Source organism: Melanotaenia boesemani, chromosome 3 (genome assembly GCF_017639745.1).
Source record: "Melanotaenia boesemani isolate fMelBoe1 chromosome 3, fMelBoe1.pri, whole genome shotgun sequence".
Lineage (NCBI taxonomy): Eukaryota > Metazoa > Chordata > Actinopteri > Atheriniformes > Melanotaeniidae > Melanotaenia > Melanotaenia boesemani.
Window position 1 is genome coordinate 16,617,653 of NC_055684.1, and position 27,999 is coordinate 16,645,651.

Here is a 27,999-nt window from a genome sequence, read left to right on the forward strand (position 1 = left end):
TAACGTCAGTAATGAGAAATATACATGCAAAGGTCTAAATTTATAAATCCATAAAGATACTACATTATATATAGAAACTATTAATCTTTACCATGCATCTCCATGCCCTTAAACATATGAGAAGTCAGTGAAACACAAGCACAGAGTTCACTCCTTTATTGCCTTCTGTGCTGTAATACAGAGATTTATTAGAAAAATACAAAAAGGTGTAGCTATTAGAAAATATACAAAAACATACAGAAATTCAAATAATAATGGCTATAAATTTATTGTCGTCTTTTAGTACAAAACTGCAAAAGTTAGACATCCTACACTAGCATAAGTCATTTATATTAATTTACAGTAAAGCTTCTCATGGATGATGAAGGATTCCATGATAACACACAGAGACACTGATTTTATGTTAATTTTTAAACTTATTTTAATTGTATATTATAAAAGGTCTTTTAAGATTTCCTCTTGATAACTATGTTTACACTGACAGGTGGTGCGCTCTCCAGCTGCAATGGTCAAGAATAAAGTGGTAAACTTTGGGGATTTTAACTGCATGTAGTTTACACATAGTCATGAAGTGTAAAAAAATAAAAATTCAAAGTGCAGGGTGACGGAAATATCTGGTGTATCAAAGAAAGGCCAAATAGTAGTAAAAGACCATTTCCTACTGATCCCTATTCCTAATTCCTAAAACAATCTAAGGCAAATTGCAAGACATTTTTGTCTGCGGAAAACAGACCTCAGCTTTAGAGAGCAACAATACTTTCCTAAATTCCCTTTTCAAATTTTAAGTCAGTTTCCTCTTAAACAGTTCTGGCTCTTCAGGTCTGGGATTAAAGAATGATTTCTAAAAATTAAACAAAAGAAACTTTTTTTAAAGTGACCCAGGCCAGGTTTATATTTTTGGGGATAATCAAATAAAATTTTCTAATTTGCTCCTCCCTCTAAGAATTCTTTATTTACTATTCTGATGTTGGGTAAAGCAAAAAAAATCTGCTATAAATACATCACATTTAACAAACGTATAAAACAGATCAAGCATAAATAGGGCACTAAGAGAAGCAGACAGGTAGATTGTGACTTTGATGTACCACCATGTAGGGAAACTTATTGCTCTACACTGATCTCTTATATCTACATACCACCTATTATACCTTGTTTACAGTCAGTCAGCATGCCTACAGAACTGAACAGATGAGAGACAAAGAGATAAAAAAAAACTGAATTCATTCTTTGTTTTAATGGTGCATGTAGATTGTAGGAATACGGTATGAGGAACGCTAATGTCTGTGCATTCATTCTAATTAAATATAGTGTTTTGTAAAAACTACTTTGTTCAGTGTTAGATGGAAAAATGTGTGCAGAGTATGTCATCTATTACTACAACAGAACAAACATCTGGATCTATATCACAGACTGTAAGATCATTTTCACACCCCTGCATGAACGAAGGGCAGCAGAGCTACTAAATGTTACAAAAGCTTTATGAAAACACACCAAGATTTGTGAACTGATGTGAAATGTTTCTGATTTCTTCTATCCACATCTTAAGACCCACCCTTAAGACACATAGGGGGTGGGCACATGATTTTGCCAGGATGTGGCGTCTTCCTCTTCTTCACTATTCTTCTTCTGTGCCATCCTGTTACCTCACTGTGACGACCAGATCACTTCCTGGAGAGAAGCTGATTCTCCAGCTGCTCCAGACGTGTGGTCATTGCGGCCAGTGAACGGTTGATTAAGGAAAAACAAAAAATACAAACGTCAACTGTAATTAAACATCTAAATACTTGTGACATTAGCTTTAAACCCTATGTAGTTTTTGCACAAGCACAGATGTATCAAGAACTGAGAGACTGGGAAGAGGGAAGGAGAAATAAGAACAACTGCAGGCAGCACCTCAACTTCGAGGTCATCATTTTTAAACTAAATATTTTAACATCAAACTACAAGATTAAAAGATATCAAAGCTTTTGTCATACTACTGAATTCATGGATTATTTTACTGTTTCACACCTTCAAAATATTCTAATTAATCACTGAAAAAAAAATCAGAAAAGCTATCCCAGTTGCTTATCTGAGCAACTTATATTGGGTTACATATATATATATATTTATTTCTTTTTTTTTAATTAATTTTCTTAAAGGATATGTTTCTGTGTGAGCTGCTCCAGGCTGTTCGTGGTGGCCTGCTGGAACTCCACCAGGTTCTCACAAGCACATGGATCCTTCACTTCAATCTCCCCCTGACTCTCCTCTGCAGAGAGGTAAATAGTCCATTTATTCACACAAATATATATTTTAGGTGCATACTGTGTGTGTATATATATATATATATATATATATATATATCCTTCATATTTTCTAAAACTGCAAATTAACATATTTGTTTTAACAATGCTGATATTTAATTTATTTATTTAGATATTTAGTTCATTTTAATGATAGCTCGGACCTCCTAAAAAGTGAAAACTTAAGTCATAGCATTTTATTTTCTGTCATGTTGTACTTTCACCAATAGATGGCGCCACAGACCAAGGAATCATTATGCATCCCTAAAATAAAATGAACTGGGATTCTGACATCAAAATAACAAAATAAAAAATTATCTATTGTTTTTCTATTCAATGAAAGCATTTATAAAATAAAATATGTTATTTATGTGATATTTATCTATTCTTTAAAAATATAGCTGTCTCATTTACTTTTCCTGTTTAACACTAAGGCAGATATTGGTAATTACAGTGTGTGTGTGCGTGTGTGTGTGTGTGTGTGTGTGTGTGTGTGTGTATATATAATTTATTTATAATATATTTATAAATTTATATTATATTATAATTATATTATATATCTATTTTGTCATCAGTGTTGGATAACTCACTAATGTCTAATGAGGTGACTAACTTACAAATATACCATCCTCACACATGCATTCACTAGAAGACAGCTTTGTACAGTGACCTCTATGCATGAAAGTGTTGAAACATCCAGGAACACTTCAGAGTTTTGTGGGAGAGTTTGTTGTCTGTGCTTGATAATGCTGAGGCCTGTGTATAATGGCAGTGACACCAAGGGACCTTTGTCTTGTGTGTAATTCAGAGATGCCACAAAATGACAATAGTTGTTGTAATGCAAATAAGAATGAACTGCATCTATTGTTTTGAAGTTAAACACAAGGCTTTTCTTGAGATGTGGGGAAGAGAAGTAGGGCTGCACTAGAGTTAATTACTTCTGCTTTAGTTCCTGATGCAGTACTTGAAAATATCAAATTTGCTTCTTTGAAGAGATTTTTCAGCCTAGACATAACACATATAAAGCATAAGACAATGTTTTTTATGTTTCTGTTCTATTTTAAATTGATAATGAACTGGTAAAATAAATTAATGTTTATTAATAGGTTAATAATTATTTCATTTGATACTATGCTGTGCAGAAATTGCAGAAATGTTTAGATGTAATTATCCCTCTTTTATGTTCTGCATTGCAGTTTTGTACCTGGGCAGACGTTGAGTTTGAGGTTCTCAGCAATGGTGCTGATGGCGCTGAAGTCAGTAGTATAATAGAAATGTTTCTCCACAGGTTCAGATGCAATTTCACGAAGCTCATCTTCCACAGCTTTCCCGACACCCACAGCGTACATGGTGATGCCTGTGTATGTACACAGAAACATAAAAACATGGAGTCAGAAATTTAATATTCAAAGTCAATCAAGGTATAGACATTAGGATTTAACTGGGTCTCACCTGCTTCTTTAGCCTTCTTGGCGTACTCGCTGATGTCGTCCTGGGATCGTCCATCAGTAAAAACCAGTCCGACTCGTGGGATGTTCCGACTGGCTGGACGAGAACCCTCCGCCTCTGAGAAGCTGTTCTCCAGCATGTGCTTGAGGGCCAGACCTGTCATTGTTCCTTTCTCCATATATTCAACCTAAACGTAAAAATGTTGTGAGTCACAAAAAATAAGGCTGGACAGGGTACAAAATGTGATGGAGGCTACTTGTTTGGTCCAGCCTCTTTAAAAGTTGAAATCAAAACACACTTATGTGGAAAAATTGTTGCGGTTAGAGCTACAATTTTGATTCCTTTATACTTCGAAGTTAAACGCATTTACACATGTCTGTGCTGTTACCTTCATTACTGCAGCTTTGATCTCTTCAGCGGTGTGGTACATGTTGAGCGGGAACTCTGTCCTAACCCGACTGGAGTACTGAACCAGACCCACTCTGGTACCGTGAGCAGACACATCCAGAGAGTCCACAACCTGGAGTACAGAAAGAGATGAGAAATACCAGTCTCACAGGAAGCACATCAACACTTTGTACTGTTTTTACGGTTTTCTGTTTCTAATATACTTTACAGACCTGTGAGTCAAATTGTTGAGTTTACTTAAGAAGATTTGTATGAAAATAGGTTCTACCTGATTAACAAACTTTTTGACAAGCTCAAAGTTTTGAGGGCGGACACTCTTGGAGCCATCAATCAGAAGAACCAGGTCAATGTTTGCAGACTTGCAGGCTGAAGAAGAGAAGTGTAGGCTGACAATAAATACTGAGGGATGGGGGATTTACACTCTTCAGAATGGTAGGTTTTATTTAGATAGTGCAGAATAATTTTTAATTGCGATGGCAAAAATATGACATGAAAAATCAAAATAAAACACTAAACATTCAATAAATGCTTCAACACAAAAAGCCCTCAAAAATCAACAAGCCAGAATCCCAAATCAAACCAGAGAAAGCAAACCATGTCTTATCTAACTGACAATATAAACAGATATAAGAACATAAAATGGCTTCTATTTTTTTTTCAGTTTTCAGCAACATTTAGAACAGATATAACACATTTATATTCCAGCGAAAATATGTGTCTTTTCAACAATAAAAACTCACTTAAATGCTTAAATGGTTTGTTTAAGTTTTTCTATTTATGTTAAAGATTTATTGGTGTTTAATAACAATATTAAGTACGAAAGTGTTTTTATTTGGATAATATTACAAATTATTTTTATTTGCCACAGATTTTTAAATCAATATTTAAATTAAAAACTTTCACTAAACTGTGATTTGATTTGCTAATAACTCTAAGACAAAAAGTCTAGACTCTAGGTCCAAAAGTACAAATATGGATATCCGATGCCTCAAAGATCATGTGATGTACCGTCTGAGGCTGCTAGCAGACACATTGTGTTTCTTGTGTCCTCTCCAGAGGGACAGAACATTCAAAAGATCTTCAGTGTCCTGCCAGTTTTCCCAGACAAAGCTGAGCTGCTTTAGAAATCATCTGATTCATTTTGTCATCCATCTTTATTTCAGCTCTGAGACATTACTGCCTCTATTTTTATTCTGATTCTAATCCCAGGTTTAGATTTATTTGGGGTCTTTTTTCCCCGTTTTTCTCCCCATTAATTAATAAGAAGAGTTCTCTTAATATAAGCAGTATAGATCCCTGTTCCAGGACATACAGCAGAGTTGCAGACCTGTTTATCTAGAGGTCAGCAAAGGACAAGCTGTATTTTGTTATTATAGGAACATACAGCAATAACCCACAACATTTAAACCATTGTAGTTTGTTTTCTACTGGGAAGACAAGAGTTCTGGCATTTACATGAATGCTACTTTACTTGAGACTTGCCACCTAAAACTTTTTCCCACAAAATACTCCCCAGATTTCAGTCTGATAGGATGCCATGGTCCCACTCCATAATGCACAGGAAGCAAACGGATTAACATCCTGGTACCAGAAACTTCAGGTCATACAGCTGTTAGTAATCAGCCAGTTGGCAGTTAAAGTTCATGACCACTGACCCTTCCTTTGCAGGTGAATCCTTAATGAGCTTATCAATGATGTTGAGCCTGAAACAGCTGCAGCTGTAGTATCCGAATGATGTCCAAACTCAACTTTTTCTCATTTGTACACACTAGCTTTACGCAGCAATTGCTCAAACAGATCAAATGACTCAATACGTATACAGATCATCTTCTAGTCCAGCAAGTTGACTCACTGCCACAGGTTTTGCCATCCTCTTGGAGCAGTTGCCCTTCAGGACAGATACAGTAGTAGGATCCAGGAGTGTTCACACACTGGTACTCACAGCCATGCTCCACAGAGTTACACATTTCCATGTCTGAAACCACAAAGTAAATAAACACAAATTACAGAAAGCCTGCTGAGACACAGAAGTATCCAAACCAAGCATGGCAACAACAACATTTAACCAATGTAGGACATCTTTGCTCCCAGCAGGAAAAAACCCAAGAATGTGTTATTAATAGAAACAAAACTAAACCATTCAAAACAGTGGTAAACAAACTGAGTAGATAATAAATAATAACAAAAACCTCCTGAGTTGAGAAATTTTTTTGCTACCCCAGATGCTTTACAGATGAATGCACAGTCACAGCAAGCAAAGTCAAAGGATTTAAAATGCCTCCACAGGTATTGTTCATGATATTTTATTTTTTTAATAAATTGAATATAGCCAGAAAATTACAATGGTAACCAAGCAATACATGCTCACAACTAGGCAGCAACAACTGTGTTAGCGCTGACAAATGTTTCTAAATTTTGATAGAAATTTGCACTCATGTTAACAAAGACCCTAAATAAAGTCATACAAGTTTATATAAGTTATGTGTTTATGCTGCAAAAAAATCTAATAAATTGTTCAAATTTAAAAGAAGGTCTTCCTTGCAATCTGTAGAAATTACAACAAACAATTTTTTTTCCCAGTACATACTGTAGGCCTCATGGTCTATAAGTGAGCAGTGAGTGAATGTAGCCTGTACGTAAGCCTATGTATGAAAAAGTTTGACTTTGGCCTAAACTGTGACTATTTTCAGTAGTCAGAGAGGCTAAAAGGAAACCACTGAACATTCAGTTCTTCTAATCCACTATCACTGAATGAGTAAACGTTATCCAGAGTAAACAAATATTTAAAATAGTTGAGCAATTTGTCTTAAAATTCAGTGCCAATACAAAATACAAAATGTTATGTTTCACTAACTTGTGCAAGTCTTCTTGTCCTTGTTGAGTTTGAATCCTTTGTTGCAGTCACATGTGAACACACCCGGAGCGCTGATGCAGATTTGTTCACAGTCGTGCTTCCCCTCAGCACACAGGTCAATGGCTAAGGAAAACACACACACATGAAAAGTTATTCCCCATTTATAACTTATAAATGTAAAGTGGAACATTATCTGTGATTTAGTGAGGTGTGTGTTTGAGGTTCTACATGTGTCTAAGCCAAAGCGCTTGCAAAGCAAGAGGATCATATGATGACACTGTGTTTTTTTTAAATAATGAATAATTTATATTCTGTCTTAAAATTGTTCAGAGAATCCTTTCACCTTCATTGAATGTTTTGTTGGTGTATGTACTTCTATGCATGTGTGTGTTTATGCAGAGGCCTGACTAACGTGCGCAGCTCTCCTCATCTTCATTTAGTCTGTATCCTTCGTCGCAGTCGCAGGTAAAGACGCCCGGTGCCATGTTGACACAGATTTGTTCACAGCCATGTTTTCCTTCAGCACACAGGTCAATGGCTGAATGACACACACAAAGATATTAAGTTAAAGATGTTGTGTGTTGAATTTTATTTTTTTCCATGAGCATTTACTGAGCCATGAATTCTGTAGAAAGTGCTATTGATAAGATAAAATGGGTTGACACAATACCAAATAATAAAAACAATATTCCATTGACCAAATCTTGCAAAAATCATAGTTTGTCATTAGATGGCCAAATCAAACCTGTTGTGAAAATGTAAAAAATAAACTTGACTATGGCTCACACATACATGAACCTCTACGTGACCCCTGAATTTAAACTGTGATTAATCAGAAAAGGTGACATTTTTATGCTGAAACTGACTATAGCATGACATGGCGCTTTTGCTTTGAAGGTGTGCATGACTTCTGGGGAACAGCAAGTCTTTGGTTACTCAGAGGTTGTAAATTGTCTTAATTTCCTGTCAACAGGATCCTGTGCTGCAGGTGTTTCGATGTAACTCTGCAGCATCTGTGAATGAGTCTGCAGGATGAACATGTACCAACATGTTAGTGTCGTGCATCCGGCGGGAGGCCTGGTGGACACGTATCAAGTTGTGTGTCGCTGTTGAAATGTCTTGTTACTGCATATAATTGCCCCCTAATTTCCAACAGTGCTGCTAGATATGAAAAAATGCATCAGTTATTGTATCCTGAGGAAATGATAGTTTTTAATTTTTTTCCACAACAGTACTTAATTATTATTGGTACACAGGAAATGAGAAATCCTTTTCACTTTTATAGCCTAATTTTGCCAACTCAAATGATTTAAATATCATGAACTGCTGTCCTTGTCAAGCAGTGATAAAATCCTCACAATATCTGCTACATTAATCATTTCCATTTCCTGTTTTCTCTGGTAAGAGTCCATGGTAGGAGACTTCCAAGTTGCCCTGATGTTGGATAATAACGATTTTAGGTGAAAGAATAACACAGCATGAAGTGGTTTGATATTTTTGGCGTTTCCTTCCTTTCTACTGCGTCCCCATTGAGAAACCCTGTCTCAGATTTTTGTTTTGGTTGGGTAGACGCTACAACCAAATGCAGCAGGAACTAACAACCATGTCATTTTAATTGTCATCATGTGAGCACTCATCAGATTAAAAAAGGAAAGGCAAGCACACACTGCAGCTGCTACAGTTTGGCATCATTATGAGTCTGGAAGCAATGAATACTTACTGCTGTAATAGTTAAAAGCAATAAACAAATCAATAAAAATAATGTTATTGTGAAATTGTTTGTTAATACAATATTATAATCATAATGGGCCTGAGGTGAAAATATTATTTTTTCAAAACAGGCATTGATGTTAGTTGCTGGGTTAGGCGGTGCTTTCTTTTTCTTCTTTATGAATTCTGATTCTCACCTCCATTACAACTACAGTGCACATCATGGTTGTATTTTTATATTTCCCACTTACCCTGACATCTTTTGCCATCACCCATTAGCCTGTATCCCTCCTTACAGCTGCAGATATAGCCAAGAAGCACATTCATACAGTTATGATCACAACTGTGGTTTCCGAACGAGCAGTAATCGATCCCTGCAGGGAGAAAAGCAGCAGGCCGATCAGCAGCAGAGCGCAAAAAGCAGCACCAAAATGTGTGGGAGTGCATTCATGTTTCTGCTACTTAAAACAAAAAAAGCAAACATCCAAGCTGAAGCAACTTCAGCTATTTTTTTTATTTGCATAAACTATTTATATATTGTTTTTTACTTATGGTAAATAAGTACATTTTTAAGTTATTTATTATTCCTGACATTCTGAATACTGTAGTGTTTTGGGAAAATGTGAAGTGTGGTTCTGTGAAGTACTTATAACTACAAAGTTTATGCACCACCAAGTAATCTCATTTTACTTTTATGTGTTTTATGTCAGTTTACATTATTATATGGAATAACTTACAATGAATATCTTGGTGAGATGTCTTTTATAAGCCTCTTAGAGCTTTCTCATCTCACCTGGACATTTTTCTTGATTTGGAGTTGGTGTGTATTTATGGTGATGTAGTACAAAACAAATAAAATTAACTATACATGCAATAGACATCGATCTGAGCTCTCTCCATTTGGAGAATCAGGTGGGACTTCTGACAGGGGTACTAAGCTAAAAGCTTATCAAAAGGGGCCACATGCAGGAAAAATTTCACTATTTAAAACAAGTTAGATCTCAAAAGGAAAATGTGTGTTGCTCTGATTCATTACACATGGTGGTTTTTATCTGTATGCTGCTGATGAGCCACATCAGTCAGGAGTTGGGTCAGACTATGGATTCCTACTGCTGAGCATTACTTTAGCATAACCTTGAAACACCCAAGTGGTTGCATTTTTCAGGCCTTTTTCCACCAATTATCCCTGTCTCTTACTTGGTACTTTAGGATTGCATTATTAGTCACAGACCATCAGCAGAAGGACGCAGTGCAGCCACTGTGCATATGCAGTAAGAGTTTTTTTATATTTTTTTACAAGAAATATTGAAAAAGTAAAACAACTGTCTGATGCAAAAGTGACTAAATCTGAGCAGCCATTCAGTTTTTTTAAGTTTGCTGTGGCTTTCTGCTGAGAACCTCTTTTCTGCCTCATCAGACTTTGCCCCTGATTCTACAAATAAAGAGTGCTCTGACTGGCGTCAGGTGAAACACCAATTACTCATACACAACCATTTGTTAAGGGCATCTTGCTAACATCCTGACCAGGATGTTGCAGTGTGAACTGGTAATGGACATAAAGATGTCCAGGATACATCCCTTGTTTGCTTGACACTTCACTTAACCCCCAAAAAGAAAATAAAAATAAAAACCACAGCATCCTGACTGTATTTAGTTTAAAGATTTTAGGCAGTTTTCTACGAGTATTCTACATTTCATCATTTTCCATTGAATGTAATTCTAAAAAACACTTAAATTATGACAAACAAGAGGAATAGAAGAACTTAATGCAATCCCACACACAGCTTGATAAAGAAGCAGAGGAAGAATCTAGTTTAGCACGAATGAATTTTATAATAATTAAAGCATGCTTTAGCTGTTAATATACCAGGAGCTATCAGTTAATCTGAGATGTGTCTCACTGCTGTGTTTAAAGATGGTATGTCTGTGTGAGACTAACTTGAACAGGTCTTCTTGTCGTCGTTCAGCTGGTATCCTTTCTTGCAGTCGCAGGTGAAGGAACCAGGAGAGCTGACGCAGACTTGTTCACAGTCATGCTTTCCCTGAGCACACAGATCAATGGCTAATACACACACACGCACACACATGCACACACACACACACACACAATATGCAAGATTATCAGGAACATTGGCTAAATAAATACTTGCTAATTTGTTTTTGATATTCAAAATTCTATTCTTTACTGAATGAATCAGTAAGAAGATCCATCTCTAGCTTTTGTAAATATCTTTTTATATAATGTGTATTTAAATGCATACGCAGTTTGACATATTTTACAAAGCTGACTCTGGGAACCATGCACCGGTTCTATGCTGTTCCTTTACAGATAGCAAATAAATCTCATCTTGAATTAATCTGAACATGAATTCAAATTTACATTTTTATTCATACCAATAGTGTAATGTTTGATTATATGCAGTTTTTGAGCATGTTTCATTAGTAATGGAAAGGCTTATTATATTTTCCATGAATGTGTACATGTTTGACTTTGGCAATCTATTTGTTACCGGCACAAGTTTTCCCATCATCGTTCAGGGTGTATCCTGGCAGGCAGAGGCAGTGGTAGGAGCCTGGGGAGCTCTCACAGATGTGCTCGCATCCATGGTCCGATTCCAGACAGAGATCTACACCTGCAGCACAGATGCAACCAAAATCAGCATATATGCCGGCTTGAGTTTATTTAACTTAGTGGTAATTATCAGTCTTTTCTCATTTTTATTCCCATCCAAAAGAGGCTCTAGCTTAAATAACTGCAGCAGCTGCTTTTGTTTCTCAAAACTGCAAGAAAAAGGACTCCTCCGAGTTGATATATTTCCTGTTTTTTATGACCCGTCTGCAAACCCAGTGAGGGCATTATCAGCTTCAGCTCTATCATCTATCATGGATTTCTGCTGTTAGATGTTTTAACTCCCTTACCATTTTTTTTCACAGCCACAGATGCCTCATTTGGTATTTTAAAGCAGATTTATTTTGGCATACTGATTTGTTTTAGGAGGTATATATATATTGCTGGTACTTAAGCATTTGAAGAGTTTCGTTATGAAAAAGTATCACACTCTTTGGGGTGAGATGGACAGGGGCATTTTATTTTTTATTTTTTTAACAGGCAGACATTCTGTGTTTTTCATTACATAAAATCCAGCTTTGCCCTATCTGATGCCAACTGCATGACTTTTCAATTTTAGAGTCATGGTCTCAGGTTTTTACATGTCTTATGCTAAGATGACTTCAAATAAAAGTAAAACATTAGCAGAATTAAATGTGAAGGCCAGGTTCAGATGGGACTTTAAAAAAAAACATTATGTCAAATCCAGGAAGAATGACTCCCCAAAGTTCAGGTGTTTTATGTGTTAAAGTCTGTATTTTAATGCTGTCTTGGGTTTTTAGTTTTCACATTCCAGTAGAGTGATTTAATTTTGTACAGTTTTTGTTCATGTAGCAGTCAGTGCTTTACTTTGCTCCCTGACAATGTAATGTTAGGAAAAAGTTAAGATAAAGAATGAGCTGGTTCTAGTCAATCAGACGCCAAGCTCTTTATATATTATATGTGACTGTGGATAGAAAGTTTCCCTTAAAAGCAAACAACCTTTTAAAGACTCCAGAAACTGAGAAATATTGTTTCTGTATTAGGTGATCTCTTCAGATCTTTACAAAGAGTGAGTTTGTTTCTTTTCCAGCAGTCTTACCACAGAACTTGTCCTGGAACTGTAGTCCAAACTGGTGAATAAGATCAAAACTCTCAACCAGGAAGACGTGGTCTTCAAAAGGTGGGGACGCCATGGCCCTCAGTGATGTCATGTCAGCTCTGGCTACGCCCACAGCAAAGATCTCAATACCTTTGTCTCTGGCTTCAGCTGCTACCTCTGCCACCCGGTCCTGAGGACGTCCATCTGTCACGATCACAGCCACATTAGGGACCTTAAGAAGGTGGGAGGTGGGTGGGGATCACATGGATGGAATAGTATTATTGCATCAGTAAGATATTTGATGTTCACAATATACAAAGTTTTTCGGATTCCATTAAGCAAATCAAGGTAAATAACACTAAACTGAGACAATAAAAGCTTTGTTATGATTTAAGACATTGGGGTGGGACATGGGAGGTGTAATATGTCTTCATTACCCGTGGTCTGTCTCCTTGCTCAACGGTAAAAGCTTCATTCATCATATATCTGATGGCGAGCCCAGTCATAGTACCCTGAGCGAGGGGAATGATCTCATTGATGCCTTTCATCATGCTTTCCACCTTGCTGTGGGTCTTCAAAGAGAACTCGCTGCGAACCTGAGGACAAAGGAGGTGAACGTCTCTTGTCTATCTGCTTTTAAACATGCTTGTTAAAGAAGTGCAGTGAAAGAAAAAAAGAAACTATGATTATGTGGGCCTGCAGTACCTGGCTGGAGTATTGAACTACTCCCACTCTGGTAGTATCGAGTCCAATGTCCAGAGTGTTCAGGATGTCAATCATAAACTTCCTCATGGTCTCAAACTCATGTGGCCGAACGCTGCGGGAGCTGTCGATAAGGAAGACCAGATCCAACGGACCAGACTTGCACTTTTGGTCAAGACCTGAAAGATTGATTAAAATAAGGAACGAAAATGTTGTATATGCTGATAAAATGCATGGCAGAGTAGTTAGCAAGAAATCACTGAAGATATTTAGCATGACTCTAACGTCAGTTCTACTCATTATTCCTGAACAAAGGTTTAACTCCTCTGCTGGATCTTGTGGCTGTAACTGTAAAGTGGCTTTGGATGCAACATCTCTATGGTGAAAAAAGTATACATATTTAAACAAAGTGTCCTCCCACTGAGCACAATAAACTGTTCATAAGCTGATTTTTTATAGAAATATGTCATTTTCAGATTCATGCTTGTCTCAAACAAAGAAGCAGCAGAGGTTTTACTTGTGCACGAGTATAACTTACACCACTTTTACCACCTGAACTACTTTTCCATGGCTTCAGCTGCTACTGGGCACCTGTTTTTGTCTTTAATTTTTCTGACTCACTTTTGTAACATCATCAGGGTTTATAAAAACCTCTACAGTTATGGATGAGGTATGAGGCGAGCCTGGGTTTGTAATGTGGCTTTATGAGCTGGAAATGGATTGTTTGATTAATACGCATCCAGAATTTCTCCACAAAGAGAGCTTAAACTGGAAGTAATAACAGGAGAGACTTGATGTCGGAATGAGAAGACGTGAGATTGTTGTGTAATCTGGTTTTGGTTTTTGAACAGACTTGAGCAATAGCTGGTTTCTAACATTGTATAACTACTAGAAGTCGTTAAGTTTACTGTCTGGCCATTTTAATTAAGCCAGCTGCTGATATAATGTAAATCACACTTAAATGTTATGTGCACACTGTATACGTTTGTTCAACTTTGTTGCAGTACGATGTAAAGTTGCAGTTTCAGTTAAATGCATTGGACTGATAAGTCCTGAATGGTTCCCATGGTCGGGTGCTTAAGTTACAGACCGCGCCATTGTCACCTCCTAAAGAAGTTTCTTTTATTTTACATTCATTATACTTCTTGTGACTATATGTGACTAAGATCCATAAATAGAAAAAAATCTTTAATGTTTTTGTATTGATTTAACAACTTCCCTTTGAAAAAAAGCAGAAAATTTAGAACATTTTGATGAAAATTAATAAACGAACTCTCTTAAATTTTTGTCATTCTACAGTAATGCCTTCACAGAATCGACAGACTGACCTGCTTTTGGTCTTGCTGTGGCAAGGACGACCACGGTCAGCAGAATAAAGCAACTTAATGCTCTGAGCTGCCTCATCTTCATCCTGCAGATGCCGATTGTCTTTTGCAACTGGGCTCAATTCAGCTGGAACTGGATCAAGCTGTGAGGAAGAATGGTGGTGGGTGAGTCAGGGGCAAAGCAGAAAGCATTGTAAAAATTCGTGCAAGTTTATTGTCGACATGCCCATTTTTAATTTAAAAGAAGTCTGGAACTGATTACCTAGAGACTCAACAGAGAAGAAGTGCATAACTACAGAAGTTATAGCAACCCTTTGATTCAATTATAAGGGTTTCATATGGAAAATTATGATTTGGGGTTGGTATAATTCCATACTTGGGATTAAAGAGACAATAATTACTTCCAAGAAGTACTACCATAAGTCAAATTCTAATTTGACCTATAAAGAAGTAGCTTAATAGGAAGAACTCAAAAGTAGCCTTTGCCAATGGGAACAACAACCATTTTTGTCATTTCGGATCTTTTTTATTCCATAAAAAAATGCATGTCATTGTACCCTTTTGAAAACAGATGAATCCATTTTAATTGGAAATTTCTTTACATTTTAAATGGTTAGAAATTTTATATGAACTTTACACTTGAAAATTAATTCAAACTCCTCTTAACTCCCTTTTTTTAACTTCATATTTTATAACACTACATGATGGTGGCTGTGCCTCGTTCTAGAGGCAGCGTTTAGTATTTGTCCCTTCTGCTGCTGTCATAACATAGCAGGGCAACAAGAAGGAGGTCTGAGGAGACCACTTGCTATGTTTTTCATATATTAATTACTCAATGGAAGGTTAAAGAAAACACACAAAAAATCCTAATTTCACACAATAATTAAAACATAGTCATGACAACTCAATTGCATCTCTATGACTCCTAATGTTATACAATGGAAGTTGTGGATGCCTGGCAGCAATGCAAATGCATCTTTTGTTGAATATACTGAATATCAGGCTTTTTTCACTTTGTTAACACTCCTCCATGCTTTTATGCAAAATATGGAAACAAGTTTTTTTTCTGTTCTATTCATCAGTATCTCTTGAGGTTTGTGCCATTTTGGCTCTGTTGATCTAATAGTGCTATCAAAGTGAGTGGAGAGTGTGGAAATTCCTGCCCTCAATGTTTGTGTAATGATAATAATGGCCAAGGCAGGCATGTGTTGCAGTGGGACATTCCAGTCCTGCCCCATCATAAAACATTTGGCTGCAAACACCTGGTTAAGGTGCACAGCAATTCCTCATAATGGAAGGCTCACACACACAGAGTCCTCAATCTGCCTGGATGTCTCTCAGTATCCCTGTAGGCTATCAGCTCAGCAGCAGAGGGGTAATGATAATGTCTGGAATGTGTTTATGTTCAGGGCACTCGGTCAATTCAAACAGGCACCATGAAAGTCATGTCCCCATCTTAAGGTCCACAGAAACGCTCCTTTAGGACTTTATCACTGCCTGACTGGCAGCCAGAGATTATGGTCATGCCAGGCTGTGATCAGAGCCATGAGTCAACAGATGTAGCAGAGCACAAAGGCTCTTTTCTCTGTTTATGTCTCTGTTTATATCTCTGTTTGTCTCGTTGTCTTACTTTGCGGCATCTGCTCTTTTTCTCTGTGCCCACTTTCTCTCTTCACCTCCATTCTTGTCCAAATACTTTCAGGAGCATCTCCGCAGTTAATGGAGGGTCAGCCAAACATCTGAAGTGCATTATTTATGATTTTAGGTTTATTTCTACATTCTGGCAGTGACCATCTCAAATTAGCTTCTTAGCTCATTTAGGGTATATGTTGAAACCTCAGTGAATCAGGTCCATCTTGCAGATTGTGAATCAGATTGGGTTCTGAGGAGATTTAGATGGCAACACAATATGTTGGGTTTTTTGTTCATGTCCCATAACCAATTTTTGTGAATGTTTTCACAGGGTAGGAGGGTGTGCTTGGCCTGCAACAATATTAGTTCCATGGTACAACTTTTTCTAACATGCACATGAATGCCAGTCCTCAAGGTTTTCTCTGCAGAATGCTGTATTTTAAGAAAGGCTAGACCCACAAGTTCTGCTATTTAGATTTTTACTTGCTTGTTACACATTAACATATGCATGTCTTCCATAGCAGTGAATGCCATCCCTATGTTCACCTTACCTAGCAACCTTTGGGAAAATTAGACACTTTTTCAAGACCTTGATAAGCTTTATATGGCTTTTTAAAAGCATCTAATGACAAAGTACCAGTGTTTTGGACCAGAGCCGGTTTGACCCTGGTCCTGTCTTTCTCTTTGTTACAGGACTATTTTTAATAAAAAAAAAAAAAGTGTTTTATTGAGTTTATGAAAATAAACTAACATGCAGGTGCACCAGACCAGCTGCTGCTTCACAGCTGGATTTCCAACAAGCAGAAAAATTATAACTGGTGAGAACTTTTTGACAAAAATATTATTTCATCTCTTATATTTTGTATCATCAATATTTAATTATTGTTAAATATAAATCTACTTCAGTTAACCACTTCAACATGTTTGGCATTACAAGCCACATTCACTAATTCACACTTACAAAACACTTCGAACTTTGTGCAGGCTTACAAGGTATGCAGCTCTCCATCATACATCAAACATATGCAACCATGAACCCATCTAAGGCAATGTGGTGTGTGTCTTGCCTCTGACAAGTGGTCTGGGGTAGCCAGAGATAATAATAATAATAATAATAATAATAATAATAATAATAATAATAATAAATAGGCCCTCCAAATGTCAGATGACAGTTCTTCTAGGTTACAGCCACACTTACTTCCCACTGTACTGCATATCAAACCTTAAAATTGGTTTCTCTTTTTAAAAATAATTACTTTTAAAGCCAACCACAACCTGCAGTATCTTGAGACTTAGTGTATTTTTTAACCTGACAACTAACCACAGTGAAAATATTGTGGAAAGGATCAAATAGACTGATCCTGAAATTTTTCAATAAATTTCAAATATGCTTTAAAGCTAAACAGATATGTCTTTTCACCATAGGTGTCAGTAATGAGACAAACTTGAAACTTATATATGCATGTGAGTACGTGTGTGAGACAAAGGGTCCTCAGTAGGACTTTCTGTACCTGAACGGCAGCAGCCAGCCCCCTTCTGAGCCCTCTTGTCTCCCTTAGCATCCACTTACCAAACAATAATCCACTACGATCCCGCTGCTGCTGCTCAGCACTGCAGACACACACGTTGCTGCCACCACTCAGAGACCAGCATATGTTCTATAATTATCCACAAAGAGAATCATTCAGCTCCAACCCAATATTTTCTTGTCAAACATTTCATTGACTGGACGGCGGTGAAGGCTGCTATTTGTGGTGATTCTGAGCTACATGTCAGTGTGTTTTACTTAGCTGTTAAATGTGGAAATGGAGATCCTATTTCCCTTAATTACCACTTTAAACAAATTACAACTATGTGCTTCCTTGTTACCTTGTAAAATAAGCTTTATTCATTTATAAAACAAAACGTAAACTGTCACTTGTGATGCACATTTAAGCCACTGAACGGTTTTTTATCTTGTGAAGATGAAAGAGTGGTCAACTGGATGGTCACATTACTCAACTTCAAATCTTAAAGAAAATGTGCTTTGAGTATGAAATTTAAGGACAACAGTAGCCAAATGTTTGTGGAGCAGTTTGATGCCACATACTGGAGTATTAACCAACCATTTAGTTTATAGAGCTACTTGGTGAGAAATGCAGGAGCCCATGCTGACTTTGGCATGCAAGACCATAGATGAAACAGAGGCCGTTTCTTAAAAGGTCTTTTCAAGCCCCAAAGGTAAAAATAAACCTTTAAATTTCTATCAGGCTGTTTTTTAATGGACATACGGAAGGGTAAAAAAAAAAAAAAAGTCATTTTATTGCTTTTGTACAAAGTTACAGGGTCCAAAATCCACCCCAAGGGAAACTATTCTCTCCTACAGACCAACCATACACGATTGGACTGAAACAACTTGATTATTGTCCAGGTTTTCTGTCCTGGCTTTAACTAAATCACAACATGTGCATTTAGACCAGTTTAGACCAGTTTGAAAGATTCGTTACGGGTTTTGGGGACATGGGAGCTCCCTGAAGAACAGCATCCCTTCACAAAAACATTTTATCACTTCAGTCATATAATAGACGGCCAGCGATTAGTGAGTCAAATTTTTTCTCCATTGCAATTGGCTCAACAAACCTGAGCTTCATTGTCAGTCCTTTTCTCATATTGTGTTTAAGTGATTAGAGCCTAACATTAAGAGCTGTTGTTCATGATTCCTGCTGTGAAACAGGAAGTAAAAAGACCATTAAAGAAGTTTTCCAAACTACAAATTGCCTCAGGTCCTGCTGCATGGACACAGTGAAGAAGAGAAACCTCCCTGGTAGTTATAAGAACAAAGAAAGAAAGTTGGGTGAAATAGTTTGAAAGCATTTCATGATAGACAAATAAGTGATGCCAGCCTGCCTACTCAAAGACCGAACTGCTGGATGTCAGGCTTCAACATGACAGTTGGTGTCATCAGACAATTATGTCCTTTGTTTTTAAACGATACAAAAGTAAAATGGTTTATAAACTAATCTAGAGACATATTACTTGATTAATTGTTCTTAAAAATGTAATTTAAAAGGGAATATTTAACTCCATCTTTACATGTTGTCGATTAATGTAACTTCAGTCATGGAAGGTGCTCTTATCTCCAAGAAAAAGATTTAATTCAGGCTCCAATTCCAGATATTTTTAAGTCTCTTATACCCCAGCTTGACAAGAAAAATGCAGTGAAAGGCCCTTTTTGTGTCTTCTAAACTCCTCAAGCATCTAAACTAATAAAGTAACACTTAAACACACTGCAAAGACTTTAACCTAACAATGAAGGCATGATTTACAGATGCAGTATAGTACATACACTACTCATGACATGTGTATTAGCGATTAGCTTTCTGCTCTCACAACTGTCTCTTCTATCATGCATTCATTCATTATGCAGGACAGACTAATCAGTGACCTCTGGTAAAAACAGACACAACACAGATGTAGCATTTTAACAGGATCCAACAGCACTGAATGTGGGTTTACATTCCACATTATGCAAAAGACATCACTGATGCTCCACTGGTTGTCAGCTCAGGCCCTAAGACTCCTGCCTTTCCTCTGACTCTAAGTTTACATTTACTTTTTTGCCTGATTTTTTTAAGTTATCTCTCTTGTTTGAGCAATTTATTTTCATTCAAATAAACAAACACACATAAGATCAGTGATCACTTCTTTAAAAAGAGTGGGCGGAGAAGCAACTTAAACAACAACACAATATCAGACCTGTGTTTCCTGTTAGCACTGCCCCCTGGGGAGATGAGCACGTTAATGCATTTTCCAGATTTCCCCTGCACTTTCCCCAATGTTCACTAAAAGTGCAGGCAGTGGACAGAAGGAGCCCTCACCTGACACCGAGATCACTATGTGACTTCTGCAGAACACATTGCACTGAACAGGATGTTGAGCTGCCTCAGCCCTGATGCTACTGGAGAACTCTGCTGTATGAAATACTCCTTTGAGTTCTAGAGAAAGAAATCCTGTCCATTCGCTTGTTGACGTTTATATGTCTTGTTTAAATAAAATTCTGTTTTCAGCTTCAACTCTCCACTCCTCAATGTCAGTGAGTTTATGTTTTTAATTAAAATTGACAAGATTCATATGATATTTCAACAGATCTTCACTTGAAAAAAAGACTAAATCAAAGCGCATGCTCGTGTTACAGACCTAAAGCAGGACTGAGTCGACATAATTCAATCAAAACATGATTAGTTTTCAGTTAGCTTTGGATCAGTCCTTTTCCCGACTTTCCAAAGTATGTTCATCGTTACTCAGTTGAGTTTGACTGATACGACTTCAAACTATTCCACTGGCATCTAACATCACCTGAAATAAAACAAAGCTCTTTTACAGATTCTATTTTTTTTGTTTTTACTTAGTAATTTCCCCATATGCTTTTTTTTTTTTTTTTTTTTGTCACCAAGCTTGTTGTTTTTCTCTGTGCTGACTGATAGAGAACACAGCCCTGTTGTTATCACAATGTAAAGTGTTTTTAGCAACCAGCAGACCTGACTGTAACAGTTACAGCAGAACATGTCCGTCCGTGTGATAAAGGTACTCAAAGGTAAAAACTTCCTCCATCACTGCAGCTACAGACTTATCAGCTCTGCCATTTATGTAAAAACTAGTAGGTTAGTTGAAGATTTGTGTGTCATCAGCTGCTGGTGTTGATTTGTCCACACTTATAAGGATTGTTTAGCTGCATGAGTTAGTGTTGCTAAGAGTTTAGTTAAATTGATCATGTTTTCATTTCTGTCCTTCAGTTTGATGCCACAGTGAGCTCATCTTACTTATTAACTTTATGTATTGTTTCATTAACTCATTTAAAAGATTAAATGTCAAAACAATACATTTACAGAAAGAAATTTAATATGTATAAAGTGTTTTGAGAAAGTTCATCCTTTATCCCTTAAAACAGCATTTTTTCATACTTAAATTGCAGTTTTACTTAAAAATTCTAAATTGTGTTAAGGTGCAATACCAGTTTAAGACTTTTACTACTAACTGTTTAAAGACTAATTTAGACAAACTACCAACACTGATACAGATATGATCATAAGCTAAATTATTTATATGTGGTCATACATCCCATATGTAGTGAAACTGAGATATTTTGCAGCTCTTCCTACAATGGACCAAAGTTAGGCTTAGAAAAGTTTTCATGGCCAATATTTATACTGAAACGTAACAGATTTATAGTCAATACCATCATCCCATTAATGCTGTGCATCTCAAGTACAGTTACAATACTGATATGTCAGAGGACACAAACAGTTCATTCTTTTATAAATAAAATTAGTATTAATTAGTTATTAATTAGTCCCATTATAGATCATTTTAAGAATTCCTGACCAGGGAATTGATATTCTTAATGTGAAACCAGTGTCAGAAGATACAAATCCCTTTTTGTATGAATATGTTTGATATTGGTATAATAAAATGAGGCATACAAACAAAAAATTCTAATGAAACTTCAATTCTCTCTCAAAATTGAAAAATAAGGAAATTCCTGTTGGATTTTTGGATTTTATTATAATGTGTGTTTCACAGACTTCCTCCCCATATTTCTAGAAATGACTTAGCATCATGAATAGAAAAAACTGTGATTAAACATAGAAAAACTAGATGGGTTGTATTTTAGAGCAAAATAATAACTTAATAAAATTCAGAAATTTGTCTTCATGTGTTTGCTAAAGAGAAAGGTGTGTGTGAGAAATCTGCCACCAAGAACAGGTGATTATCTCCTTATTTACACAAACTGAGAGGTACAGTAATATCTGCACACATACACACACACCAAGGCCAGATAACCTATCTGGGATGCAAAGCAAACAGGAACACACACTTAAATTTCTTTTCCATCAAAGCCCTTCCTACTGTAGTCTAACTGTAAGGTACAAACGTAGCATCAGCTTTTCAGGTGAAGCTAATCGATCATTTTACTGGCTGGTTCACTTTGACAGGTTTTGACTGAGCTGAAATATTTAACTCAGTGAGGATTATGTTGCACTGTAGCATGGGCGACTTCTGGATGGACCAAAACTGAACCTGCTGCACTGTAAAGTTTTACTGTTAGACCAGAAAAACAACTGGGGACATCTTAACCAAGAAGGTACAAGAAAACTTCATAAGTAAGCGCCATGACAACAACAAACTGTTATTGTTACTCATTTGCAATTATTCTGCTAAAAATGAATGTTAATGAAATTTGATGCGTCAGAGTATTTTGGCTTAGAATACTTTATTAATTACAATGAAGATGAGCTTACACAGATACTGGACACAACAGACATTTGATTTCAACAGACCATCAAGCTGGAACTCAAAGCCAAATTGATGTTTAATCAGTAGCAGCCTGAATTAAATTCCCCAGACTTTGGAGTCTTTACTAGACAGTGAAAGCATTATTTTATTCTCCTTTAATCATACCTGGCAAAGTGTGCATTTGTTTGTCCACTAGATTGTTCCGTATGAACTGGTGTAAATGGTTAACCCTGAAGTTATTTAGGCAAGGCAAGGCAGGTTTATTTGTGTACAAGGCAACCAAAAGTGCTTTACGTAAGATATTAACACTGTTTATAAAAAAAAATGTTGTAAAAGCAGAGCAACCATGGACCTGGAGAATGTCCTATCCTAAAACCAGCAGACGATCATGGATAAGCTGGACGTTGGGAATGATAGCAGGGAAGGTGAGTCGATGCTGATTTCGTAATCTCCTATTTTCAATAACTGTGTTTGTTAGCAGTTTTCTGGGGACCAAGGGGAGAAGCTCTGTTGTGTATTTAAGGCCTATTTTACAGGATATGGGGACATCTAGTGGCTTAAACTGCAAATTGCAACCAACTAAATGGCTGCAAAAAAAAAAAACAAAAGAAAAAAAAATCCAGAATAACTTGACAGCCGTGCAGCTTCTTACATTCATGAACTACTCCACTACTGAAAAGATTTTTAATAATGTATCACTTTACAGCCAACAGATTACAGACTGGTATGTTACGAATGGAAAAAAGTGGCCCAAGTATCATGCATTTAATATTCCTTAATCTGACTCTTTCACATTATCTCATCAACTACATGTAAGGAACACTGAACAGTGACCCAGTAAAGAACATGATTACTTTTATTAGGTTTTAGTTCATTAATCCTAAGCAAACAATATATATCTGATATCTGACTGAAGGTATTTCCCCTGCTTGATTATGAATCCTGTGACGTGATGCAGCATATAAGCAATCCTCACAAATTCTGATAAAAATGCTTTTAGTCCTAAAAAAAGATTCCATCACAAAGAATTTGATCCTGTTTGTGGTAATGTGACTTACTTGAAGTGATTAGCTAACAATTAAAGAACTTTAATGCGCCCTTACTGTAAAAAGAAATGCTTTGTTCAGTTTTTACTTTTGTTTTTTTCACAGTTTTTTCAGCATTATATCAATTACCCACATCCTCCTACTGGGGTCTTGACCCTGAGGTTGAGAACTGGTGACACATGACAGATATTTGACCCTTCAGCTGACGCCCTGTTGAAAAGTTCCTGAAACTCATTTTGTCTGAGGACTTCTCTGAGGAAAGAATATTGCATTTTTAGAAGTATTAGTGCAGTGAAGTGTTTAGGAAAAAGTTAATGTGCTGAGAGCTTTAACAGTCATCTGACTGCTAGAAGGTGTTCTCATTAATGTGAGACAGAGTAGATACATAATGCTGTTCTCTCTGCCTTCAATCCCTTAGTTTTCCTTTTGCTTTTACTAACTCAACATTATACTGAATCTGCCTGACAGTCAAGCTTAATCTAAGCATTCTGAACAAAAAACCCCCAGTGCTGCCCAGTACACTAGACCTTTGTTTCCAACCAGGGGTCCAGATGGATGGAGTTAGCTTGATAAATCTGAGGGATGAAAGGGTGAAAACCATTTCTCTGAGTGAGGTTTTCATTCCATGTGTGGTTTCTAGTTATGATGGCAGAGATGCTACATCAACCCATCAATCTTCTCTACATGGATGTATTTCACGTTTCATTACAAGTAATGTATGGCTTGTAATGAAATGTTGTATTTGTGGTGCCCAGAGGAGGAATCCTAATAGCTTTGGTTGTCAACTGTGCAATGTGTCTTAAAAGCTATTTGGAGAATTGTGATCAAATGTGGTTTAGACAGTCAAATCCTTGACAGTTTTTATGGTGATTACTATAATAACAACCATGAGAAAGTCTGTGGTTGAGCAATGGGAGTTCTATCTGTTGATCAAAAGCCAATGATTGAGTCCTGATACTTCACAAATAGAGAGAGTGGTGTGAAATGAAGTGAAAAGCTTAAAATATGTTGAGATTACATGTAAAATATTCAGAAAAGAGGCATGCTGGGATTTAAAGTCACTGTTTCATGTTGTTTAATGATGCAGCAGCTAAATCTCTGGTGGATCATGCAGAGATTTGGAACTGCAGCAGCACACCAGCTGGTCTTCTTTAATAAAAAAAAAACAAAAAATCAAAAATGGACACAGCAGAAATGGAGGCAGGAAAAGTATATAAAAATTAACTTTATCCTGGAGAGATAGCAGGAAATGTAAAATGTTATTATTCCCTGGTTTTATGTTTAACTGTTCATTGTATTGTGTGTATAACAGCAGATAGGGATAAGGGAAACACACAGACATCCATAACTGAAACAAATATAATGGGGAATCCAGTGGTGCCTTGGCCTCCCTACCTTCAGTACCTTTGGCTAAAAAGAGAATATTAGATTAACCTGTTCAATATGAATAGAATTACACCTATTGTATCATCTACCATTTACCAATTAAGTCATTACCATATTGTTTATCTCAAATCACTGTTGTTCAGCAATGCCATAGTTTTGTTTCCTCGTGTTGCTACTGCATCCTTCAACTTTTGTCTGCTTTAAATAAAGGAATACAACTAAAATCTAAAAACAAAATGTGCAAAGCAAAAGTTAATTTAAATTTACCCAAAAAATTAGTTTTAATAAAAAGGCAAATATAGTCTTACAGGAAAGTTAACGTGTGAACAGAAAAAAACTGCTTTAGCTACTTAATTCAAGTGTGAGTAAAAACAAAACCAGGCAAGGCCGAAGTGTCACAGGGCCCAATGCACCAGAGTCACAAGTCAATGCTGGGCCAGAGGGATATTTTGTGTAAATCCATGTGAACCGTTAAGTATCACATATAACCTATCACGTGAATTATTTCTTTATCTGTTAATATGAAGTGGTTACATTAAAATAGTTGTGCATCTTTAACAATTTGTCATAAGACTGATTTGCATAACTATAACTGTTGAACCTCCTGGAAGCATTTATGGATGTCACCACGGCTGAAAAGTGAAACTAATAGTTCTGATAATATTCTTCCTTATCTGCATGTCATGAAAGATGAGTTTCTCCTCAGGCTGAGAGAGAAACACCGAGATTAAAGGAAGAAATTAAAAGATGACATGGTAAACAGAAAAAAAGAGATAGTTAAAGAAGTAGGTGTTGCATGTACATGTTTGTAGTTTCTCTGCAGGTTTGACTGACAGGCTGGATTCACATGGAGGTAAAAACATGGTTCTGAGAGCAGGAAGCAAGACTGCAGAGATGTACACCATATGTTCATACACACTGATGCAAAGAAAAGAGAGAAAGTGGTAGAAAAGTGTGCAGAGCAAAGAGAGAGGAGCAGATTTGTGCAGTGAGCTGTGGTCCGTCCTTTAGATGGTTTGGGAGTTGAGTGACAGCTGGAGCCCATACTGAGATGAAGACACAGCACTTCTTGTTAGTAGCTTTAGATTAGAAACAGATGTTGACTCTGCTACTGTTAGCAGTTTCTCTGACTGCCTGGCTGTTTTACTGACGGTCTACCTGCCTGCCTGTCTCACTGAATTACTTCCTGCCTGCCTCACTGACTGTATATCAACCTGAGGGTGGATTTATACCTTTACTGTGACCAACAGTAAACTGCAAGCATGAGGGAGCTTGGAATTCATTCATTGCACAAAAATGTCTAATTCTCTGTCACCTTCAGTAGAACCACTTTACCAATTCCAATTCCAATGCCAAAGCAGATGCAGAAAGCAAATCATAACAGCACAACAGGGGGTTTATCTTTTGGAAGAACTCAAGTTCACCTATAACATTTAAATGTGGAAATTACTCTTCCAGGTTTGACCTCTACTAAATGAAACGGGCCGATGATGCTGTCAGTGCCTCATTTTAGAAGCGCTTCATGAAAGTATTTCTTCTCATCCCTGCACTACATCAGCCAGCATCAAGTAATTTATGTATTTTCTTCTGCCATTTGGTGCAGCTGTGTCATTAATGGTTACCATGGAAACAGCTATTGTTTTTAGGACTAGTCTGGAGTTAGGCTGATTGATTCAATCCACCTGTGTGGGTTTACAAAGTAATACTTTGCATTTAAAAGAAAAAAAAATCACATATGAAATTCTTGACCAGATCTAAGAGATTCCTTAGATGCCTTTACCACTGGATGGCATGTGCACGCAAACACACAACCTTTTGTTTTGAATCTAAAAAGCAGCATGTGTGTCCCTGATGGCTAAATAATGGTGTGTATTTCTCTCACAGTGAGCATCATCTTGTTAAAGTTTAATAAAGAGTAACAGAAGTTAATACAGTGAGAAATGTGTATAATAATCATGAGCAACTCAATTAAAAAGATACAGAATGGAAAGGACTGTAAATTTCACCTTTACCTTTGTGAAAATAGCTTCAATTAAATCAGTTAATCAAAGGATATTAAGACTGAATAACACCACACTTGTCAACAGTATCCTTTTTTTTAGTAAAACCAATTCTGTTTAACCTCATATCCAAGTCTGACTGTATCACCACTGTTTATATGTCTAAATGACCAGAACTAATATTCTTACAGGCTAATGTGCTGTTTCTGACTGACTGTTGCTGTATGACTGTAAACTTGTCTGCCTGTCTCAGCTCAGACGGGCTGATTACTGATCCATTTGCTTTACTCTGACAGAGCATCACCTCCAGGCAACCAGTGTGAACCCAAAGTGTTGCACTCTTTCACATTCATTCATTCACACCTCTTTTAAACCTCACTGTCACTTGTTCATATATGTTCTGTAATTTAATGCTTTTTAGTAAGGGAGCTATCTGACTGGACATTTTATCAGATCTTTCCTGCAATGAAATATCTTTCACAACCAAATCAAAGGAATCAGTGTTTTAATCCATCTCTGCAGCCCAGAGCAATCCAACGGGGTCTTTGGGTTCATGGTTTACTCACAGACGTTGACGCAAAAGGCAGAAAAGTTTAATCCCAAAGATTAATTTTAATTTTCTGAACAAAACTTTATTAAGTTAAGTAGCCTATTGTACTGCATTTAGGGCAACACAATAATTATGGTTAGTGTTTAATTTACAAATTGTTTCCATAATTTTTCATTCTGCACCATTTTGCTTAGTCCATATGTCTTGGGTATTCTCTTTGTTTTTAATTGTGGGCTACTTTAAATAAAATGTATTTAATGGTCAAAAAGTAGAACGTGTCCCGTTTTTCAGTCAGCTTTGTCTGTGAAACAAATCTGACTGTTTGTCTCGTCTTGCCAGAGCCACCATTGCACCATGGATTCCACCAGGTAGACCCCGCTCTGTTATACCCACTGCCTTTGTCCCCCGATCCGATCAGCCCGCTCACTCACCTGGGGACGCTGCAGGTCGGACACGACGTACCGAGGACCGGCGGATGGAGCAGGTAAGACCGATGACCAGCTGGCTTCTTCACCTCCGCCACAAAAGGTCTCGCAAGACACACACACACAGTGCCCCGGCTTAGAGAAGAGGCCACGTTTTGTTGTAGTTTATCCCCAACCTTTCTCAGAGAAACTCCTCACCGTGTTATGAGGAATGAGCGCTTGGACGTGAAAATGCGTTCAGGACTTACGCAGTAGTGGAATGACA

The 27,999-nt window shown here is 36.9% G+C and overlaps 2 protein-coding genes across 7 annotated transcripts in view; one reads left to right on the forward strand and one right to left on the reverse strand.

The window, feature by feature from the left end:
* Nucleotides 1–141: 141 nt before the first annotated feature.
* matn4 (matrilin 4) lies at nucleotides 142–27,980 on the reverse strand. 5 transcript variants are annotated; one of them, XM_041981051.1, is made up of 18 exons: nucleotides 27,741–27,980; nucleotides 17,625–17,712; nucleotides 14,426–14,565; nucleotides 13,101–13,276; nucleotides 12,833–12,991; nucleotides 12,396–12,627; nucleotides 11,217–11,339; nucleotides 10,646–10,768; nucleotides 8,958–9,080; nucleotides 7,409–7,534; nucleotides 6,997–7,119; nucleotides 5,995–6,117; nucleotides 4,411–4,508; nucleotides 4,123–4,254; nucleotides 3,738–3,921; nucleotides 3,490–3,642; nucleotides 2,147–2,251; nucleotides 142–1,720 (listed from the first exon to the last, which is right to left on the reverse strand). In XM_041981051.1, the coding sequence occupies exons 3-18, from the start codon at nucleotides 14,505–14,507 to the stop codon at nucleotides 1,662–1,664; spliced, it is 2,121 nt and encodes a 706-aa protein (XP_041836985.1). In that variant the 5' UTR covers nucleotides 14,508–14,565; nucleotides 17,625–17,712; nucleotides 27,741–27,980; the 3' UTR covers nucleotides 142–1,661. The 5 variants fall into 5 exon arrangements, with proteins under 5 accessions (XP_041836985.1, XP_041836984.1, XP_041836986.1 ...); XM_041981050.1 differs by lacking the exon at nucleotides 17,625–17,712; XM_041981052.1 differs by lacking the exons at nucleotides 8,958–9,080; nucleotides 17,625–17,712.
* rbpjl (recombination signal binding protein for immunoglobulin kappa J region-like) overlaps nucleotides 21,974–27,999 on the forward strand; it is a 40,416-nt gene continuing 34,390 nt past the window's right edge. The window contains exons 1-3 of one of the 2 annotated variants that reach the window (XM_041981056.1): nucleotides 21,974–22,194; nucleotides 22,661–22,752; nucleotides 27,649–27,793. In XM_041981056.1, coding sequence (XP_041836990.1) covers nucleotides 22,716–22,752; nucleotides 27,649–27,793 — 182 coding nt within the window. In that variant the 5' untranslated portion in view covers nucleotides 21,974–22,194; nucleotides 22,661–22,715. The remainder of the gene's footprint in view (nucleotides 22,195–22,660; nucleotides 22,753–27,648; nucleotides 27,794–27,999) is intronic. The other variant, XM_041981057.1, reaches the window with a different exon arrangement.

Bases quoted from the DNA above. Each gene is read 5' to 3' on its own strand.
- matn4 (XM_041981050.1), bottom strand. From the start codon at position 14,507: ATGAAGATGAGGCAGCTCAGAGCATTAAGTTGCTTTATTCTGCTGACC. The intron at 3,643-3,737 runs GTGAGACCCAGT...GTACATACACAG, and splicing joins CAAGAAGGCTAAAGAAGCAG to GCATCACCATGTACGCTGTG. The intron at 1,721-2,146 runs ATATCCTTTAAG...TCAACCGTTCAC, and splicing joins GGAGCAGCTCACACAGAAAC to TGGCCGCAATGACCACACGT.